The 23,571-nt window shown below is 33.4% G+C and overlaps 1 protein-coding gene across 7 annotated transcripts in view; it reads left to right on the top strand.

Annotated features, from left to right (window-relative positions):
* The window catches only part of LOC136029877 (dopamine receptor 1-like), a 298,704-nt gene that overhangs the window by 207,673 nt on the left and 67,460 nt on the right, over positions 1 to 23,571 (top strand). For all 7 annotated transcript variants that reach the window (XM_065708356.1, XM_065708352.1, XM_065708355.1 and 4 more), the window contains exon 3: positions 12,733 to 12,912. In XM_065708356.1, coding sequence (XP_065564428.1) covers positions 12,733 to 12,912 — 180 coding nt within the window. The remainder of the gene's footprint in view (positions 1 to 12,732; positions 12,913 to 23,571) is intronic.

Raw genomic sequence — 23,571 nt, 5'->3', positions numbered from 1 at the left:
AATAACCGATCTGCTCAAAAATCTGAACAGGTGTTTTTGGAAAATATGTTTCTCAAAAATCTGAACAGGTGTTTTTGGAAAATATGTTTCTAAATTCTCCATATTTTTGGAAATTAATTAGAAAAAAAAAACATCCCGAAAAAGAAGTTTTTTAAAGAAATGTAAAGGCCACATTCAACTTAAGATCAGAAGAAACAGAAATCAACAATAACTCAGAATCAAAACGACCTTAAATTACTATTAAAGAATAAATGAAACGAAAAACGAACAGAAATTTATTATGTAACCATAACAAAAAAAAACAAAAAACATACAACATTTACTAATATATTTATGGATAAATAAACCTTAAAAAGAGTGAAGTTAAAACTAAATATGCGAATCAAGCTTAAAAAAAACAAAAATATTTTGCTATTCAAGTATAAATGAAACCCAAAAAGAAAGAAATTAAAAAAAAACAACCATAGCAAATGAACACACAGTAGGTACTAATATAAATGAATAAATAATTCTTGACTCCTAAAAGGGTACCGTAATTTCCTATTCCTAATCGAATGAAATCCCTCTGAAATTTATACGACCATAACATACATACGAAGTGCCTCTGGGGGAAAAATTAATATTAGAGTCTTGTGGCCTTGGGTTTGGCGGGGGGAGAATAGTTGCCATCGGACCACTTTTGAATCTTAAATAGGGAACTAGAACTTTCAAGTTCTAATCATTTTAGTCCCCTTCGAAGTTTATACAACCACGTCTTCTTTAAAAATCTCATATGCCACGGGAATAAGTTATCACCCTTCCCTCGAGTTTCAGGGGGGGGGGGATGTTGACCCCGAAGTTATGGTCCTCTGATCGGTGAACATTTTCAAACAAAAAGGCTATCGGAAAATTTTGATCGAACGCATTTGGGAAAAGAGGGTGTGGGGAGGGTTTATACGCCGGCATATCACTTTTGATTACTCCTAAAAAGGTAACTAGAACTTTTAATTTACAATCAAATGAGCAAACTCTGATGTTTATACCACCACCCATTACATAAAACCTTATATGTCCCTGGAGTATAACTTACAACTCTTCCCAGGGCTCTAGGTGGCTATGTCGACCCCTTAGTTTTGTTATTGCCCTTTAAACTATTGTGAACGAAATGACAATTTCAAAATTTTGGTCCGACCCATTTGAAGAAAAAGGGCTTAGAGGGGGAGGCAAGTTTTCCTCCGATCCTTCATGACTCTTAAAAAAGGGTCTATAAATTCCGATTTACCATCGAGTAACCCCTCTCCGAACTTTTTACGACCATCCCTTCCATAAGAACCTTATATTCCCCAAAGCAATAATTTAAAACACTTACCCCCAGGTTCTGGGAGGGGGGCTGTGTTATCCCTGGGGTTTTTGTTATATGATCTTTAGTCTATTATGAACAAAATAACTATATAAGAAATTCGATCGGACATATTTCGGGAAAAAAGAAAAAAGGGGGCGGGGTGTTAATTGCTGTCGGATTACTCTTGACTCTTTCAACAACTTTCAATTTCTAATTATTTGAGTCTCCTCTTAGATTTATTAAATAAAAACAAGGTTTTTTTCAACTGAAAGTAAGGAGCAGCATTAAACCTTAAAACAAATATAAATTGTTATGTAAATGACGGGGGTCATCCCCTCGTTAAGACCTTGCTCTTTACGTCAACGTTCAAAATTTGTTCCAATTCTTTGAGAATGACCCCTGAACTACAAAGGCAGTTTGATTAGAATCAATACCTTTTTTTGAAAGTACTAAAAAAAAAACTTTGGCGTAAAGGCCGAGGTATTTATAAGAGGGTGAACGCCCTCGTATTCGTTATAATTTCTGTTCGTTTCAAGTTTTGATGTTACTATTTACTTTCAGTTCAAAAAAAAATTCCTGAAAACGTGAATTCCTGCATGGGAAGATCCTCCCACGTAACCCCCTCCCCCACCACCATCACCAGAAAAAAATCCACCTGAAAACGGCTGTATACTTCCCAATAACCAATACTACTATATGTAATCAATAGGCAAGGTTCATAACTTACAGCCGTTCCCCCGGGGACTGTGAGGAATAAAGTCATCCTTAAAGACATTGTTATTAGATTTTTCGACTATGCATAAAAAAATGGCTATATCAAATTTTTGATCAGATGACTTTGTGAAAAATGGACGTGGGAGGGGGCCTAGTTACTCTCCATTAGAACTTCTAATTTCCGTTCGGATGAGCCCTCTTTATTTAAATCATTCCAAAACCACAGGGTCGATACGATCATCCCCTGGGTGACAAAAAAAGTAAACACGCATATGCGTGATCTTTCTTTTGGCGAAAAATACAAAATTCGACATTTATGAAGATAGGAGCTTGAAACCTCAACAGAACGGTTCTCTGATATGTTCAATTTGACGGTCTTATCCATCAGCTTTTGATGGATAAGATCAACCTTAAGGAAATTTATATATTTGAACTCGGCATAATAATCCGACTCTTTTGATGCATCTATTGGTATTAAAATTCCGTTTTTAGAGTTTTGGTTACCACGTTACCAACAATTCGTTACCACGAACTGTTTGATCCGACCGCTTGTCCTATAAAATCCCATATGCTCCCAGGGCATAATTTATAACCCTTCCTCCAGGCTATAGGGGGGGGGTGTATGTTGACCCCGAAATTTTTGTTATCTAATCGTTAGACTTTTTCAAATAAACTGGCAATCTCAATATTTTGATCAGGTGCATTTGGAAAAACAAGTGTGTGTGTGGGGGGGGGGTGTTAGATGCTCTTTGATCACTTTTGAATCATAAAAAGGCAACTAGAACTTTCAATTTTCAATCAAATGAGCCACCTCTAAAGTTTATACGACCAACAATTACATAAAACTTTATATGCCCCCGTGGCATAATTTAAAACACTTGCCTCCAGGCTCTGGAGGTTTGTGTCAATCCCGGAATTATGGCTATCTAGTGTCTGAACTATTTTTAACCACATGGCAATCCAAAAATTATTATCGGATGGATTTGGGGAAAAGGACATGGGGGCTAGTTGCCCTCCGATCTCTTTTTACTCATAAAAATAAACTAGAACTTTCAATTTCTAAAGAAATGAACTCTCTCTGAAGTTTATACGAGCATCCCTTCCACAAGACATAAGGCACTATATCCTAGGGCATAACCTACAACACCAGTCCCCGGGCCCTGGGTTTTGTGTCAACACCAGACTTTTTGTTATCTGATTTTTGAACTATTTATAACAAAATGGCTATCTCAAAATTTTATCGGACGCATTTAGGGAAAAAGCGCGTGCATGGAGCTAGATATCCTCTGATCACTTTTGACTCTTAAAAAGTGCACTAGAACTTCCGAATTCCAGTCGAATTAGCCCCCTCCAAATTTTACACGAGCACCCCTTTTAAATGAACTGCCTCTGGAAAAAAAATAAATAGTAAAACATTGGAGCCGTATTGCCCTTGCTATAGGCAACGCTAATTCGTTGTGGGGTCTGATAGAAAGAAAAAGTAGATGAAATATATAGCAAATATATGAAATATAGAGGAGACTTCGAAATATTGACATTTTGAACGAAAGCCATAAACTCTGCCCCCCCCCTCCCCCGTGTGTGAATCCGTCTCCACCTAAACCTTAGGTCCCAAGGAGATGTATTTTTCAAAGGGGGGTTAGGTATGACGTAGCACATTGATGAAACTGCTGGGTGGAGGGGGCAGTTATGGTTTTAAAAATGCAGGGGGGAATTTTTTCTTATTTTTGCAATTTTAAAAATTATATTTTGCAAAAAGGCATATCTCAATGAAAATTCCAAAAAAATTATTTTCAAAATATTCGAGGAAAAAAAGGTTAAAATGCCCCCTGTCTTCTCTCCCCCCCCCCCCATTTAAACTCATTTATGTATTCCTGGGAAACTCTGGCTGGAATTTCCAAAAGATAATTTTTTAACGGCAAGAGAGATTGAACGAGATTAAAAATACTAATACGTTCTTATTTTCTCACCAATAAGTAGCAATTGAAAATTTTGGAGTAAAATCTTTCCTTTACAGCAAATCATAAGAACACCTTAATATAGAACAAAAGTAGAATATTTTTGGAAATACATCTTCTTGAAAATAAACCCAGAAAAATAATATGACTTGAAAGTCCAGTAAAATAAAAAATATTGCACTAGAAATAGCTATAGAGACTGATTAAGATATTAAAAACACTACTAGGAATAAAAAAAACGAAATGGCTACTGAAAGAATGTCAAAGCTTCTGTGAAATTCTTGGTCAGTAAGGGACCTTGTAATAATTATCATTAATTTAGTAATAGTCTTTGCTCTTTTCGAAACATTTTTAATAGCTGAGGTATTTGATTACAATCCTAGTAAATTGTGGCTAAACTTTCAAAAAAATATGTATGAATAAATTTAGTAGTTCATATCGATCTTTTTGAAAATATTGTCCAACATAGTTTTCATATGGCTATACTTTTTTCCTACTTAATATAAACCTTTTATGAAAATCAACCTAGGCTAATATAATCCTTGCAAAATCAAATCGAACGTAAAAGGACCGTTACAAAATCTAGTACGAAATTCTTGATTCTTCAAGAATTTCCTTTAATCGTGGTTCCATTGTAATGCTTGTGGCCTACTAAGGCACTTCAATCATACAAATCGAGTCCTTGCGCGATTCTAGTTCAAACAAGGGGCAAAATGCTTACCTTTCTGCTTGGAAATAGGCCCAGTGTAAAAACTCCGTCTTCTCCATAGTCTTCATTCTCCATCCGTCTTCAGCTTAATTAATTCTAATATAACCCTATGTCACATACTCCTATATACTCCTATGTACTCCTATATACTCCTATATACCCCTATATACTCCTACATACTTCTTACTATATACTCCTTATTACTATATACTTCTATATACTCCTTATTACTTATTACTCCTTATGTATACTCCTTATTACTATATACTCCTATATAGTCCAATATACTTCTTATCCAAAGTGTGACAACAAACCTTGTAAATATTTCTATTCAAGAGAAACATCACAGCTTGGGTGTTTCTTTCAAAATCAAAACAGAAATTAAAAACTAGGGTCCCTTAGAAATTGTAAAGTGTGTCAAGAATGAAAATGAATCTTAAGCACGAACCATGAACAAAGTGGAGAGGTGAGCCAAGATGTTTTAAGAATTTGCTGAGTTGTTCTCTTCTCAGTGTAAATGCTTTCTTTCCTCCACAAAGTATTAATAAAAGAACTGAAGCACAGGGGAGAAAAGGAGGGCAAATTGTAAAGATAGATTAAAAAATAAAATAAAGATAATAGTAAATACTAGTAAGTATTTTAATTCAATATTAGTAATAGTAATAATAATATATAATAGTAATAATAATAATAGTAAGTATTAAATAATATTTAATATTAGTAAGTATAAAATATAGTAAATACTATAAAAATTAATAAAGTAAAGATAATAGATTTATTCAAATAAGTGGAAGTTGCTTAAAACTAGAATTTTGCAAACAGTTTGTGGTAAAGAACTGTAGTAAGGAGCGACCCGGCTCAATAGTAACCAAAACTTTAAAAAAAGGAATTTTGATACCAATAGCTACATCAAAAGAATCGCATTTTAATGTTGATTTTAAGTATATACGTTTCATCAAGTTTAGCCTTACCCATAAAAAGTTAGGAGCCTGAGAAAATTTGCCTCATTTTAAAAAATAGGGGGAAACAACCCCTAAAAGTCATAGAATCTTAACGAAAATCACACCATCAGATTTAGCGTATCAGAAAACCCTATTGTAGAAGTTTAAAGCTCCTATCTACAAAAATCACGGATTATTTGTTTGTCTGTTTTTTTTTTTTTTTTTCTTTTTTTTCAGGGGTGAATGTATCGACCCAGTGGTCCTAGAATCCCGCGAGAGGGCTCATTCTAACGGAAATGAAAAGTTCTAGTGCCCTTTTTAAGTGACCAAAGAAATTGGAGGGCACGTGGGCCTCTCCCACGCTAATTATTTTCTCAAAGTCCCCGGATCAAAATTCTGAGATAGCCATTTTAGTCAGCTTAGTCAACAAACTTTATAACTATGTTTCTGGGGATGACTTACTCACCCACAGTCCCCGTGGGAGGGGCTGCAATTTACAACCTTTGACCAGTGTTATACAGACGTTTTTTCTTAAAGAAGAGTTAAAAGAAAGAGTCAAACTTTAGGGTAAAGAGCGGGGCGTTGATGAGGAAGAAGCCGCTTTCATATACGAAGTAATTTCTGTTCGTTTTAAGTTTTAATGCCGCTCCTTACTTTCCGTTAAAAAAACTTGTTTTTTTTTCATTTAATTTTATAACAGGAACCGACACTTAAAATTTTTGTGAAGCATGGGAAAGGTATGAAAATAAGTAAGAAATTTATTTGATAATTATTATAATAAGTATCCATATTTTTGAAAAATTAGGATTCCGGATTGGATGGATCTCAAAGGCCCACCACTGTTCAAACGTGCCCAGAGGGAGGGTTTATAAACATAATGTTCTACTATTTAGGATGGAAGAGCTTCAGTTCGGAAAAATGTAATGTCAGTCCATTAGACTCTCAAATTATCTATACGGAAATAGACTTCGTCTAGCGCAAGTTAAGATTTTCTTTTTATTTGGGACGGGGGGGAATCACACACCTTCTTCTCAGAATATTGTAGAAAATTTTTAATAATAATGAAAATAAGGTAAAATATCTGCAGGTTTCTTAAGGAACAGCTTCTTTCTATAACAGGGATGATTTGTCAATATGAAGCCTAAGTTTTTATAATGGAGGAATCTGGACCATAGGTAAATCAAATGATGCAGTAAAAATACCATTTGGCTATTGGATAAACCATTGAACTATGCGAACTTTTTATGTCTAATGTATACTGAAAAATATAGTTAATGGCATATACCAGAAAAACAGGACTCTAAAAAGGGCATTTTATTCACACGGTGTGAAAACTAAATCTTTAAGTTCCTAAGCCAATATCAAACAGTTCAAGGTAACGGACTGTAGTAAGGAGCGACCCGGCTCAAAAGTAACCAAAACTCTTAAAAAACGGAATTTTGATACAAATAGTTAAATCAAAATTGTAGTTAAATAATTAAATCGCATTTTAATGCTGACTTTAAATATATAAGTTTCATCAAGTTTAGGCTTACCCATCAAAAGCTCACACCATCGTACGAAAATCAAACCATCAGATTCAGCGTATCAAAGAACCCTCTTTTGGAAGTTTCAAGCTCCTATCTACAAAAATGTAGAATTTTGTATTTTTTGCCAGAAGACAGATCACGGATGCGTGTTTATTTGTTTGTTTGTTTGTTTTTTTCTTAGGGGTGATCGTATCGACCCAGAAGTCCTAGAATGTGGCAAGAGGGCTCATTCTAACAGAAATTAGAAGCTATAGTGCCCTTTTCAAGTGACCGAAAAATTAGAGGGCACCTAGGCCCCCTCCCACGCTCATTTTCCCCAAAGTCACAGGATCCAAGTTCTGAGGTAGCCATTTTATTCAGCATAGTCGAAAAACCTAATAGCTATGTCTTTAGGATGACTTATTCCCCCACAGTCCCCATGGGAGGGGCTGCAAGTTACAAACTTTGACTATCGTTTGCATACAGTAATGGTTAGAGGGAAATGTACAGATGTTTTCAGAGGGATGTTTTTGGTTGGCAGGGAGGAGAGGGGAGGGATTTACGCGGGAGGATTTTTCTATGGAGGAATTTATCATGGGGGAAGAGAATTTCCATGAAAGGGGCGCAGGTTTTTCTAGCATTATTTAAAAGAACAATGAAAAAAATAAATTTGAAAAAAAATTTCATCTGAAAGTAAGGAGCAGCATTAAAACTTAAAACGACCAGAAATTATTAAGTATATGAGGGGTTCACCTCCTCCTAATACCTCGCTCTTTACGCTAAAGTATTTTTAGTAATTTCAACTATTTATTCTACGGCCTTTGTGTGTCAGGGGTCAATGTTAAGGAATTTGGACAAAATTTAAGCTTTAGTGTAAAGAGCGAGGTAATGACGAGGGGGCAAATCTCCTCATATAAGTAATAAAAACATACGAATATAAAAGTTCGTTACGTAAGTCAATTCGTAAGTTACGTATATTTCTTACTAATAAAATTGTTCGTAAAAAATTAAAAGTTCTAGTTGCCTTTTAAGTAACCAAAAAATCGTACGACGACTAGGCCTCCTCCCCTTCTCCTTTTTCTCAAAATCGTTCGATCAGAATTATGAGAAAGCCATTTATCAAAAAAAAAAAAATTTAATATGCAAATGTGTTTTAATTATTCATGTGCGGAGAGCCAAAAAGCAGAACAAGTATTAAATCAAAAACGTTCAGAAATTAAATTAAGAAAAAAAGTTATTATTAACTTAAAGTTTTTTACTGTTTTAAAAAGTAGAGTTGAGATAAAGAGCCAAACTTTAGCGTAAAGAGCGGGGCGTTGAGGAGGGAACAGCCGCTTTCATATACGGAGTAATTTCTGTTCGTTTTAAGTTTTAATGTCGCTCCTTATTTTCAGTTAAAAAGAACTTGTTTTTTTTATCTAATACAAGTAAAATTGCAGTTTGCCCTATATCAAATTAATTAATATTAGCAAATTGTAATATTAATATGTAGTATAATAACTAATCTTTATCTCTAACTCCCTAACTCAATGAGACCCTAATGCAGTAGCACATTATTAGATTAGGGTCTTTCGGAAAGTTTTAAACAAGCGTGATTATTAAAAAGACATTCAGGAAAAATTCTGAAATTCATTCAAAATCAGGAATGTTTTAAAATGCAATGGCCCAAATACGATCTATACGACAAAACTCCGGCTTAAAGCCGTCATTTATCGACCATACGAATTTAGCAAGTGGAACGTTTTCTTTTTCCTTGTTCGTCCATGCTAAACAGGAATGAGTCCTGAATTCCCACTGGGAAATTTTAAGTTTGAGTAAACAATTTGTTGAACTATCGGAAAAATAAACCTGATCTATCAAGAGTAAGCAAATTTTCCCCCTGTTCCAGACATAATCTAAATTTTAAAAATAGACTGTAGCCAAAATAACGACACGTAGATTTTCTTGATTTTGTTTTCAGTTTCATCACGGTCCAAGTCGTAACCAAAAAAATAACTTTAAATTGAATCACTGAAGTAAAATATCCCAGTCTCTCCTCCCTCTCAAATATACCAGCAATACCCCCTCTAACGCTATCACCATCATTATCACACCAGTAAGAACAACCACCTCCACCATCATCATGACCTCTACCATCGTAACAATCACCAGTTTGATTATATCCTTAAAATTTTCGTTAAAATCATTCTCCACCCTTTATCACTAATATCAGTGACTTTAGAATCTTGGATGCGGTATGCACCACTACCTAGCGTTACTTAAAAAGGGCACCACGTATTTTTAGCTTCTGTTTAAATAGAATCTCTTCCGACATTCTACAACCATTGGTTTGATACGGCATCAGTGCTACCCGTGCAAAAAATACTATTATCCTTGTTGTTCAAAATGTGGGCTGTAAACTTTCATCCTAAGTTTTTTCCAATGACAATTTCAATGGACGTAATTTTTCGAATCCGTTTGACACTTTTTCATATATAACAATTGCAAATGCAACAATTGTGTCACATTGTGCTCCCAGACTCTTTTTGGAATTCTAATAATTTGTCTCTATGATTGCGAAGTCCTTTCAAGATTAATCTGAATGAAAATGACTATTTTCCAAACAGTGTTAAATGGGAAATATTTTTACGAGATAATTTCTTTAAAACCAGTTTTAATTTTCGGCTACTTTGGGCTGCTGTTCACTGTTTACTAGGGGATAGCATGGTTCTCGCAGGCAAATCTATTGCGCCAAAAGAGGTAACTCTTTATAAGGAGAAACTAAACTTTCTAGGCTTTTCTATTATTGGGCAAAAACACAAATAATGAACAAATAATTCAGATACTTCAATTTTAAGGTAGTCCGAAATGTGTTGGTGAATGGGAAGGAATTATAAATAATATGGAAAAGTTAAATAATATGTTAGTTAAATAAAAACTTAGTGAAAGTTAATATGTAAAATAAAATATGTAAATAAGAAATATAATATAATATATAGCATAAATATATATAAAATATGTAATATAATGTATTGAATTCAAATATTCAAATATGTAATATGTAAATACGTAATAAAATATGTAAAGTAATGTAATATAAAATAAAAGTATAATATAATATGTAAATAACGAAATATACAAAAAAGTTAATATGTAAAAGTTAAATAAAAAGTTAAATAAAAGTTAAATAATATGAAAAAAGATCTAAAAAAAACACTTTATATTCGTTTGCCCATATTTTATTGTTGCAGATTGAGTGTGCCCAGACCCTCATATACAAGGTTTGCTTGTGAAGGGTACGATATACTAATGAGTTTCAACAACAAAATGTTAGTTTGGACCTAAAACTAATTAGTATTGATGCTCGCAACAGTGCTATTGATAAACAAAGTGGTTCAAGCCCACTCAAAATTTGCATAGAGGAAGAGTGGTTTAGAAGACCTAGTTGCAAAGTCAATATTAAATAGTTTTTCTAATTTTAATTCAATAGTTCACGATGGGGATGAGACATCCCCATTGTGAACTCTATACTCCCCAATACTCTGAACTCTATACTCCCCATTGTGAGGATATCTTGCGTTAGCACAACATGCAGACAATAAAATACTGTAGAACTCTTGTGGGATTTATGGAAGATATTCAAAGCCGGATCTTTAAACAATTTGAAAGGGAAGACGGTTGGTATGGTCGTCTTGAGTATTATGCTAATCAATCACGAGTCAACCTGCCCTTAACTGTTCTATGGACTCTGTATTCTTTTTTCTCGTAATTATTTAAGGGAACGCTTGTTATATTATAAATAAAAGTAGCAGCTCATTTTCTCTTAAGCTTTTTTAGGTGAATCTGCGTTGACCAGAAAAATGTATTGCGTAAGGATCAAATCTTGTATTAAATTAAAAAAAAACAAGTTTTTTTTAACTGAAAGTAAGGAGCTACATTAAAACTTAAAACGAACAGAAATTAGGCTATTCCGTATATGAAAGGAACTGCTCCCTCCTCAACTACCCGCTCTTCACGCTAAAGTTTGACTCTTTCTCTTAATTCTACTTTATAAAACAGTAAACAGCTTTAGCATAAAGAGTGGGGCGTTGAGGAAGGAGCAGCTCCTTTCATACACAGAGTAATTTCTGTTGGTTTTAAGTTTTAATATCGCTCCTTACTTTCAGCAAAAAAATTCTTTTTTCAATTTCTGAACGTTTTTGAATTAATGCATGTTTGATTTTGGCTCTCCGCAAATAAATAATTAAAACGGTATTTGTGCATTAATTTTTTTGCTAAATGGCTTTCTCTTAGTTTTGATCGGAAGATCTTGAGAAAAAGGGGTGAGGTAGGAGGCCTAGTTGCCCTCAAATTTTTCGGTTAGCTAAAAAGGCAACTGAAACTTTTAATTTTTAACGAGCATTTTTAGTAGTTAAAAATATACATAACTTACGAATTAACTTACGTAACGAATTTAATTTTGTCCCAATTTTGTAAGAATGACTCTTAATCACAAAGGCCGTAGAATAAATGGTTGAAATTACTAAAAATACTTTAGCTTAAAGAGCGAGGTATTTAGGAGGAGATGAACCCCGCATATTCGTAATAATCTCTGTTCGTTTAAGCTTTAATACTGCTCCTTACTTTTAGCTGCAAAAATTTTTTCATATTTTTTTTATTGTTTTTAAAATAGTGCTAGAAAATTATGTGCCCCCTTAATGGAATTTTTCTTCCCCCCATGACAAATTCTTCCAAATAAAGATCCTCCCACGTAGCGCCCTCCCCTGAAACCCCTTCCACATTTTGTAGATAGGAGTCTGAAACTTCTACAGCAGAGTTCTTTGATACGCTGATTGCGCCGAAATCTTACATAAAAATTTATTTTCGATGGAAATAGCCTAAATAGTTGTAAGACCAAGATTCGTCCAACAATATCTTCATATTATACTTCTAACTTTAGGTTAAGGTTCATATCTACATGTAAAAAGCGTTTAAAAATGTAATTCGTATTCTTATTTGAGTATCTGTACCATTTTTCTATTTTTTGGCTGTTTTCAAGAAGGATAAGCGTGATCAGTTCAAAAGAAAATACCCTAATATCAATCGATAGCTTTTTAGTTGATGAATCAGATGAGACAATTGCAGATATGATACAAAACACTATAAAAAAAACGAAAAAAGCTTTATCTGTAAATGTACCAAAAACAACAACAATTGTTTTCTAACTACAAGGATAAGGTGACGCTTTTTTAAAAACTAAAATGATAGCTTTGGGACTTGTATCCCAACGTATTTTGTATTTTGCACCTGTTCAATGAGAGCTGTTTTCATGAACACCCAGCACTTTCATTGAGTAGTAATACAAATATTTCCTGGTAGCAAGAAAAACAGTTTTTTAATTTTTTGTTAAGTTTGGAAATAAGAGCGAATTTTATTTTAATATTTTACTCAGATTCATTTCCTTTTATTATATTTGTATAACCTTTTTGTGTTATTTTTATGCTTATTTTTATTATTGTTTCTTGACCTTGACAAATATTTTATTACATTGTGAAACATACTCAAAACTACGCAACGACATAGCTACTACGCCTTGTTTATTGTTTCTATTTCTTGATTTCAGGTCTGTTCTTAGCGTTTTTAATATTTCTATCCGTTGCTGGCAATATCCTTGTTTGTGTTGCTGTTGCTACAGATCGAAGCCTTAGAAAGATTGGAAATCTATTTATTGTATCCCTTGCAGTTTCTGACCTGCTTGTAGCCGGCCTTGTTATGGTTTTTGCAGTTCCAAATGACCTTACAGGTAGGATCGTATTTTGGCATCAAATTTCCTCTTTAAGAGCCAAAGATATTTTTTGTCCCCTGGACCTATATAAGGTCTATTCATACCTGAAAATTCCCCTTTTAACGATTTTTTTCAAGATATGAGAATAATAGCTTACCACTTTTTTTTCAATTTTTACTATGGCTGTAAAGAAATAAAAAAAAAATATAAAGAACATTGAATAATAATAAAGAAGTATAAACAAAACTGAATAGTCAAATTTGGCAATGGTTTTTCTCCATAAAAATTCAAACAGTAACAATGCGCTGGCTCCCAAAGACAACTACAGTTATAAAGGAAAGTTATTCTCTCTTAAGCTGTTAAGTGTAATATAGTTTTACCTTATTTTTTGCCAATTTCTACTCATGTTTTTTTATTTTTTTTTTTTTTTTTTATTTGGCACCCACTACATCCAATGACCACATAACTGTATATGAACGTGTTTTTTCTTAGACATAGAATTCTTTATTTTTTCTTATTTTCAAAACACATATGGCTGTGAAAGTTTTTGCTTAATTAATTCAAACCAGCAGGTATCATTTTTACTTTCATTGATACTTAAGTATGTTGAAATCTGCCCCGCCTTCATTAAGGTTATTATAATTATATTTTTTTTATTATTATTAAATAAATAAAAAAGTTTTTTTTTTACTGAAAGTAGGGAGCGACATTAAAACTTAAAACGAATAGAAATTAGGCTACTCCGTATACGAAAGGGACTGTTCCCTCCTCATCGTCCCACTCTTTACGCTAAAGTTTGACTCTTTCTCTCAACCTTACATTTTAAAACAGTAAAAAACTTTAGCGTAAAGAGCGGGGTAAAAGTACAGTAGGGTCTAAAAGTTCCATTTTTCTGAGTTTCGGTTACTATTGAGCCGGGTCGCTCCTTACTACAGTTCCTTACCACGACGTGTTTGATGAGCTGGGAAATTTCAAAGTTAAAGAATACGGATAAAAAGAGCATACGCTCGTAGTATAGACAAACTTAAAGAAAAAAGGAAGCTACTTTACTTAGAACATTTTTATATTTATATATGGCTGGAAATCAAAATGTGATTTAGAGCAACGATATGTGACCTTAAATTGATAGCAATCATAAACATGATGATAACGAAAAATACTTTCGATATTTGATATTCTGATCAGGTATTGTATTCTGATCAGGTTTTTGCTCATAATAACCCTTTGTTATGCCAAGCTTCAATGACAAAAATTGTAATTTAAGCATATTTTGCATTATTCTTTTTCAAACTTCGAACTTCTTCAAACTATCCCTAAAGCCCAGATTTGAAATTACTTATGCTAATAACAAAGAAAAATAGACTACTTTTGCCTAGGCAAAACAGAAAAAATAGGCTATTTTTGCCTAGGCAAAACAGCAGCAAGTCAATGTTTTTCCAAGAGAATCGGTTCCACCTTACAATGATTTACTTACCAGCCTTGAAAACACGCTCTGAAGGGACGCTTGTCATTGGCACAGATAGGCCTACTCATTTCATGGCAACCTTGTATAGGCTGTTCTTAGGCCCCATATTACGAAACTTGAATGAATCGATTTTTATTGAAATTACTGTTCCCCTTTTGAAAATATGCAGAAACCTTATAGATTCGACCGCTTGCGAGGCGTGCCTTGCACTGGCTTCTAAAACTTCAAAATGTGATCCCGTTGAACTGACTTGATTCTCTTTTGGCTTAATCAGAGGGACTGTCCGGACATTTTCATCTATTGATGCAAATTTAGGAGCCAGCGAGGCAAAACCCTTCTCTCTTGCTACTTTACCCTCAACTCGGAGAAGATCGTCGGAAGAGATGTCTAGCTATACCTTCAAAATCTTCAGCAATTTATTCATGGCGTTCGTTTGGCACATCATTAATTACTATTTTTATGCTTACTCCTTTTTACTGTTTTTATTATTCTTTTTTTACTTTTTTACTTACAATTACTTGCAATATTTTACATTGATTTTTTACTTACAATTACTATTTTTACTGTTTAATAAAGTAGAATTGAGTCAAAGAGTAAAAATTTAGCGTAAAGAGCGGGATGTTGAGAAGGGAACAGCCCCTTTCATACACGGAGAAATTTCTGCTCGTTTTAAGTTTTAATATCGCTCCTTACTTTCAGTTAAAAAAAACTAGTTGTTTTTTTTAAATAAATATAAAGACACTTCATCATTGAATCCAATATTCTCTGCTTTCTTAATCACTTAATACAGTTCTTCTCAAATCAAAGAAAAAAGACAATCATGATGTTGCTATCATTTTAACTACCTTCGGAGGTATCCCTCACATAGCGAAATCAGGTCTTGATGCGTCCTATAAAAAGTGAATTTAGGGCTTATTTCATACCTACCTTAATTAAGGTAATTTTGGTGAAAACAAATACAAGAGTTTGTCGACTTTTAAAAATGATACTGGTACCCTCTTTATTATTTTGTCTTATTCTAATTATGATATATATTCCTCTTCCCGTTGTTAAATGGTATGTCCATCATTGAGTTTTCCTCATGAAATTTAATTCTCTTTACTCTACGTGTTTGGCTAACATTTGGGTAATTTATTTATGTAGAATTTCTATATACACTTGACTCTTCCGTGGTACTCCTGTTTACATTTATAATTTTAAGATCCCTTCGCTAAACTCATATTCTGTATGTTAGCGATGTTTGCCAACGCTTACATAATTGAAGTTGAAATATTCTTTACCTACACTTAATTTTAAAATGGTACCTTTACCTAAAATTAAAAATATGTAATATAATGGTAATAGTCATGGTTCTAAATAATAAAAAAAAACACGTAAATAACAGCAAATAATTAAACTTAGTAGTAAGTTTTAAAATAATCACTTTTAATATAACACTTTAAAATGTCATTTTGCTTGGTCCACACCATTGGCTAAAATGGTCCTTAGTTTTTTTCTTATTGATACTAATTTTATTCTCAACCCTATTTCAAAATTCTACGTTTCTCTATAGTACTCACATATGTAGCCATTCAGTCAGGTAACTGTTCTTCCATATAAATGATAATCATTTGAAGTCTCAGTAATATATGGTTCTAACGTTGAAGTTAGAATCTTGACGGTGGTCTGCTATAGTTCCTACAGTATGTAGGGGGACTATCCTAAGTTCATTAGTCTAATTGGCATTTTAATTAGCAATAAAGATATTTATCACACTTGGGTAAGGTATTTCAGTTAAAGTTTGTATAATTACTTTTATTTTTCTTCTTCTCTATGGGTCGTGTTGAAATTCTTTGGGTTTGTGACTGAACTGGTCAATTGTTCATAGCCGTCTTCTTGGGTCTCGGTTGGGCACATTATTAATGGGAATTTATTTTCAATTTCATAGTTCATATTTCCCGTATAAAATTTTTCGTATGGGGCTTTTTTCAGCTTGGGCAAGGATAGATTTTTTAGTTTCATCTCCAGAGAAACAACATTGATTCTTCAGTTTTGTGTTGAAATATCGATAAAGTCTGTTCCGATATGTTATCTTTCATTTAGGATAAGGATAATTATAGTCATCGAGGGGCTTATTCATCAGGATTATTTTTGTGATGCCTTGTGTCTTCAAGAGGGTCATTCTGACAATGGGTAAGGCTTGGGAGGAATGCCAGTGGCTTAGGGATTTTGATGAGGTTACTTGTATACAAATTGTGGTAACCGTGGTCTTTATCTTTGCATTTTTTATCTAGGACTTCACTGGTACGATGAATACTCTTTGTTGGTTGATGAATTGTGATGAAAGATGTTACTTAATTGTACTTGAACTGAATAGCCGTTTGTGATAATCAACTTCTATTAAAGCAAGCCAGTTCCTAGAATAGAAAGCTCTAGTCACAATCACAAGTACTTTATAATGGGTAAACAATAATGTATAACAGTTGGAAATACGTGGCTTACTTAATGGTAAACAATACCATATAAGATAATAATGGGCACGTAAAATAAGCAAAAATTAATATTCATTTTAGCGTAGCATCTAACTACTTGGTTAAGTTTGAGGTCTAGCCCCTGGTTCCCACTGCTGCGATTTCGCGCAAAATCCTGCGGCATGCGACAAATGACTCAAATTGTGCGACAAACGACGCAAAACCATCCGTTTCGCTGCAATGTCGGATATAATTTCAACTCATACGACAAATCGCATTCGTTGTTCTGATAAATAAAAAATCATAACCAAAGTCATGGAGCTGATTAAAATGCTAATTTTGGCTAATTGGTTGTTCTAGACCTTGTCGCAGCAACGCAAAAGTCTGCGTTTCCTTGTGAACCTCCATTCGTTTCTGTCGTACTTCTGTTCCACCAGAAAAAAATCGTGTTGGAATTGACGCAGTAGTGGGAACCAGGGGTAGCTTTACCTTAAGATTGTTATGCTTTTTTGTTACTGATGTATGGCTGCATTGTTCGAGAAACCCGTTTGGGTCATAGCCGCATAGTTGTACCTAAGCAATATTTAGTTACAATAAGTATCGGACATAGGTATGTGCTAGTGAGGACCTCTTTGCCTTCTTGTATGATAATGTCCTCCCTCTTACTTCTGCTTAGATATACTCTGAAGACGCAGAGCTTAAGTGGTGCTGCATCAGCTGCATCGGCGTTGTCGTCTTTCGGGTTTCAACTTCATGTATGGCTGCACTGTTCGAGAAACCCGTTTGGGTCATAGCCGCATAGTTGTACATAAGCAATATTTAGTTACAATAAGTATCGGACATAGGTATGTGCTAGTGAGGACCTCTATGCCTTCTTGTATGATAATGTCCTCCCTCTTACTTCTGCTTAGATATACTCTGAAGACGCAGAGTTTAAGTGGTGCTGCATCGGCGTTGTCGTCTTTTGGGTTTCAACTTCATAGTCTTAGTCTTACAATGAGTCTTACAATAGTCTTACATCTTCATAGTCTTACAATGAAAATTATTGTCAGAATTGTTAGATGCACCTCTGTAATTTTTTCTAGAATCGATGTTATTATTAGTTGATAGTTCTACACGGTTACTATTTTTGAATATTTGATTAGTTTTGTTATGAATGACTTTAGTTAATTCCAAAGGGGAATAATGGCAATTTATGTTGTCCTAACTTATTTTCTACCTTATGAAATGAAAAGTTCTATTGCCCTTTTTAAGTGACCAAAAAATTGGAGGGCACCTAGGCCCCCTTCCACGCTAATTATTTTCCCAAAGTCAACGGATCAAAATTCTGAGATAGCCATTTTATTCAGCGTAGTCAAAAAACCTTATAACTATGTCTTTGGGACGACTTACTCCCCCACAGTCCCCGTGGGAGGGGCTACAAGTTACAAACTTTGATCAGTTCTTACATATAGTAATGGTTATTTTGAAGTGTACAGACGTTTCCAGGTGGATTTTTTGGTTGGGGGAAGGGGTTGAGAACAGGGGGATATGTTGGGGGAAATTTCCATCGAGGAATTTGTCATGGGGGAAGAAAAGTTCCATGAAGGGAGCGCAGGATTTTCTAGCATTATTTAAAAAAACGCAATGAAAAAATAAATATGAAAAAGTTTTTTCAACTGGAAGTAAGGAGCACCATTAAAACCTAAAACGAAAAGAAATCACTACGCATATGATGGGCTCACCTACTCCTAATACCTCGCTCTTTACGCTAAAGTATTTTTAGTAATTTCAACTATTTGTTCTACGGCTTTTGTGATTAAAGGGTCATTCTCAATGAATTGGGACAAAACTTAAGCTTTAGTGTAAATAGCGAGGTACTGACGTGGGGGTGAACCCCTATATATATGTAATAGAAACATGAGAATACAAAAGTTCGTTACGTAATCTAATTTATAAGTTACGTATATCTTTTGCTAATAAAACATTCCTAAAAAATTAAAAGCTCTAGTTGTCTTTTTAAGTAACCAAAAAATCGGAGGGCAACTAAGCTTCCTCCCCCGCTCATTTTTTACTCAAAATGATTCGATCAAAACTATGAAAAAAACATTTAGCCAAAAAAATAAATATGCAAATTTCGTTTTAATTATTCCTCTGCGGAGAGCCAAAATCAAAACATGCATTGATTCAAAAACGTTCAGATATTAAATTTAAAAAAAAACAAGTTTTTTTTAACTAAAAGTAAGGAGCGACATTAAAACTTAAAATGAACAGAAATTACTTCGTATATGAAAGGGGCTGCTTCCTCATCAACGCCCCGCTCTTTATGATGAAGTGTTTTACTGTTTTAAAAAGAAGAGTTGAGAGAAAGAGTCAAACTTTACCGTAAAGAGCTGGGCGCTGATGAGGAAGCAGCCCTTTCATATACGAAGTAATTTCTGTTCGTTTTAAGTCTTAATGTCGCTCCTTACTTTCAGTTAAAAAAAAACTTGTTTTTTTTTATTTAATCGCCAACTAGATCCACTCAATTTAAAACATTTTTTATGTGCCAAAATTTATCCTCGGGGAGAAATATTCAGTAGTTGTTTGAACAACAGACAATAACTAATTGAAGGAAGAGGTCTATTATTTTATGAATTTAATGCTCTGTAGGGAGATTAATATAGCGTTTGTCAATACTTTTTCTTATTACTTTACTTTCTTTATTTCATCTAAATTACTTAATTAATTAATTTAGTTTACTTGGATATTTCCTTTATTTGATTTAGTATATTTTACTCACTTAATTTAATTAATTGTCGAGATATTTCGCCTACTGAATGCATCTTAGGACCGGTAGCCTCCTAATGCTGAATGCCAAAAATATTCCCGAATTTTTCGAGGCTCTCTTCAATTATGTATGATGTAATAATACAATGGACATTCATAATTAAATGCATTTCTGAAAAGTCTTCCTGTTTTAATCAACACACCAGTGTTGCTTTCTCTCTGTGTCCCTGTTTTCCTCTCTCTCTGGAAATAATTACCGATTCCATTACCTTCAGCTTTGCTCTAAATGTGTCGTCTGCTGACTTGTTTACTAGCCTTTCACTTTATTTAAGATATGCCATGGTTTTTTATTTTCTTCGTATTTGTTTCATTTTCTTCGTATATGTTTCACCTATTGCTGGTATAGTACTCTTAGGGCCTTTATCAACAGCTTCTCTTTTCTAATACATATCCTTAGACCGAAACTTCATCCACATCTTTCCAAAAATTTCATTCGTCTTTTCCACGTCCTGGGATGAATTATTTTACATTCCAGGATTCCTATTACCGTAACCTGAAGTAAATCCCTTAGGACATATCTTTATTTAAAATATGCCATCGATTTTCTTTTTCTTCGTATATGTAAAAATATATTGCTGGTATGGTACCCTTAGGCCTTTATCAACAGCTTCTCTTTCCTAATACATATCCTTGGATCAAAACTTCATCCACATCTCTCCAAAAGTTTCATTCGTCATTTCCACGTCCTGGGATGAACCATTTTACATTCCAGGATATTAGAAAAATAGAATTATATATGATTCTATGATGAATTATATTCTAGAATTATATATAATTCTACTGTTAGAAAAATAGAATTATTACAAAAATAGTATTATAGGATTCCTATTAGAATAATAGAAAAATAAATTGCTGGTATGGTACTCTTAGGGCCTTTATCAACAGCTTCTCTTTTCTAATACATATCCTTAGACCGAAACTTCATCCACATCTTTCCAAAAATTTCATTCGTCTTTTCCACGTCCTGGGATGAATTATTTTACATTCCAGGATTCCTATTACCGTAACCTGAAGTAAATCCCTTAGGACATATCTTTATTTAAAATATGCCATCGATTTTCTTTTTCTTCGTATATGTAAAAATATATTGCTGGTATGGTACCCTTAGGCCTTTATCAACAGCTTCTCTTTCCTAATACATATCCTTGGATCAAAACTTCATCCACATCTCTCCAAAAGTTTCATTCGTCATTTCCACGTCCTGGGATGAACCATTTTACATTCCAGGATATTAGAAAAATAGAATTATATATGATTCTATGATGAATTATATTCTAGAATTATATATAATTCTACTGTTAGAAAAATAGAATTATTACAAAAATAGTATTATAGGATTCCTATTAGAATAATAGAAAAATAAATTGCTGGTATGGTACTCTTAGGGCCTTTATCAACAGCTTTTCTTTCTTAATACATATCTTTAGACCGAAACTTCATCCACATCTTTCCAAAAGTTTCATTCGTCTTTTCCACGTCCTGTGATGAATTATTTTACATCCCAGGATTCCTATTGGCGTAACCTGAAGTAAATCCCTTAGGACATTAATTTTCCTTGTACTAAATCTTCCTGAGTAGAATATCTTACATCTTAGTTAATATTTCATCAGAATCACTAGGTCTTAGATTTTGATAACTTACTGATATATACAGATATAATTTTCTCTTCATTCTCCTGTAAGTATTGGCTAAATAAATCCCTAAAAAGTTTTAAAGAGTGAATAGGAAGAGATTAGAAAGTTTCTTTGTGATAAATGGAGAGAGCCTTTCATGAGGTTTTGTGGCAAAATATAGATTCATGGGGTTATTTTCAAATTTGAAAGGTTTGACAAGATTCATTGTTTTGTATTGACAAAATTTATGGTCCTAATCTGATACCCATGATAGGATAATTTTTTTCCTCTTGCAACGCAAAAATATATTTTGCAGCCTTCGAAGCTCATAATGATTCAAAAACCAAAATGACGGGAGATAGAGTATTCTGTCTCACAAAATATTTTTTAATTTATGGAAAAACACGATATCGAAAAACACATCTATTTGTAAATTGTACAATTTGCTTCTAAATTTCTTTAAATTATTATATTGAATAGCTAAAATCTTGTTAATGAATTCTTCGTTCCGCTTTCAATAACCTCAAATAAATTGATTCAAGATAGATCATTTTAATGATATTAAATCTTTCTGACTGTTTATTTTCAATATATTGGGTAAGATTGAAAGTCAATTACTGCTTTTGAAATTTAGATATCTTGTGTATGTTAATGTTCATGTATGTAAAGATGAAAACAGGATACTAAGGAGAATTCCCCCTGAGATTTTCCAGAGAAGACCCCAGGAAACCTATTAAAATTTTTGACCATAAATTGAATTTTCACGTGTCTTTTTACCTGAACACCTTTTATGGCTAAACTTATCTTTGCCTGTGGTACACTAATTGTCTCTTCATCCCTTTCAAAAGCAAAGGGGTTTCGACGAAGGTATTTATGATTTTATATGCCAAGAGTTACACCTGAGGGGACTGTTTCAATGTGGCACCACGGACGAATTGTTTCAGTATGAAGTATGAAAAAGAAATTATGTCTTCATCGCACATCGTATTTCACGTAATTTCTTAACGTGTTCTTGTCCGCAAAATAAATTACCGACTGATTTGTCATTGATCAGCAAAATAAAACTCAGTTTATAATTTCGAGTCAGTTGTTTTGGCATTATAAATTTTAATTCTGAATATGTAAGCAATTTTTTTATTGCTTACATATTCAGACTTCAAATTTATATATATTTTTATTATAGATTTTTATTGATTTTTATTATAGATTGGTAAAATTCATTGGTAGTACATTGGTAATACATTAATTTTTATTATAGATTGGTAAAATTCTATAGCTTACATATATAGATTGGTAAAAACCTTGTGGGGGAATGTGTTACCAAGAAAATAGGATGAAACAAATTCTAAATTTTGTTTGCATTGCTCACGTATGTGCTTGAGTTTGATCGAACTTTTTAAATTACATTCTAGCATTGCTTTACTAAAATTATTAAAAAGATGAAGAATTTAATGCTCAATTATTTTGTGACCTTTTTTGCTTCTGTTTTCTAAATACGCTAGTAAAATAATGGTCTTTATTTTTTTCATACTTTTTTTGTCATCTGCCAGCCCCCTAAACTCCCAGTTACCTCTTTTAAATATTAGCTGACACAATTCTCTTCCTGTGACTGTCTACTCTTCTCATATAATTAATTTTAAAAACATATAATTAATTTTGCGAAAGTGAAATTGAAACTTATGCGGAGCAAAAAATCATTGCTTCGCCGATTATGCCAGATTCTAGAAACTAGCGCTTTAATGAGAACACAAGGCCAACCCCCTAAAAACTCAGTTTTCTTTGGGAGCAGGAAACGCCATGACTAGCCTACCCCCCAAAAACCACGAAATTCATCATATAAAATTGATTGGCTATGTTAGAATTCCCTTCATCTGGCATTTGGCCTTTTTCTGGGGAAAAATTTATGTTTCGTGGCACAAAATGGTAGAAGACGCAACTTGTTTCAGACACAGCTCGTGAGTTTCAAGATAGATTGGGGTGGGGAGCTAAAAAACTTTTGTTTAAGGTATCTATTCATGGAAAATCAATTGGCTGTCATAGAACTTTTACTGTCGTGGACCTGACATTTGGTGGCATAAAACAGTATTTTGCTGTGGCACAATCTCTTTTCAAACAGTTCGTGGTAACGAACTGTAGTAAGGAGCGATCCGACTCAATAAGTAAACGAAACACTTAAAACCGGAATTTTGATTCCGGAATTTGAAAGGGAATTTGAAATGGAATTTGCTACTAATAGATACATCAAAAGAATTGAATTTTTATGCTGATTTTAAATATATACGTTTCATCAAAGTTAGTCTTACTTAATCAAAAGTTACGAGCCTGAGTATTTTGGAAAATA

The sequence above is a fragment of the Artemia franciscana genome, chromosome 8 (assembly GCF_032884065.1).
Source record: "Artemia franciscana chromosome 8, ASM3288406v1, whole genome shotgun sequence".
NCBI lineage: Eukaryota > Metazoa > Arthropoda > Branchiopoda > Anostraca > Artemiidae > Artemia > Artemia franciscana.
This window is presented reverse-complemented; position numbering and strand designations above follow the sequence as displayed.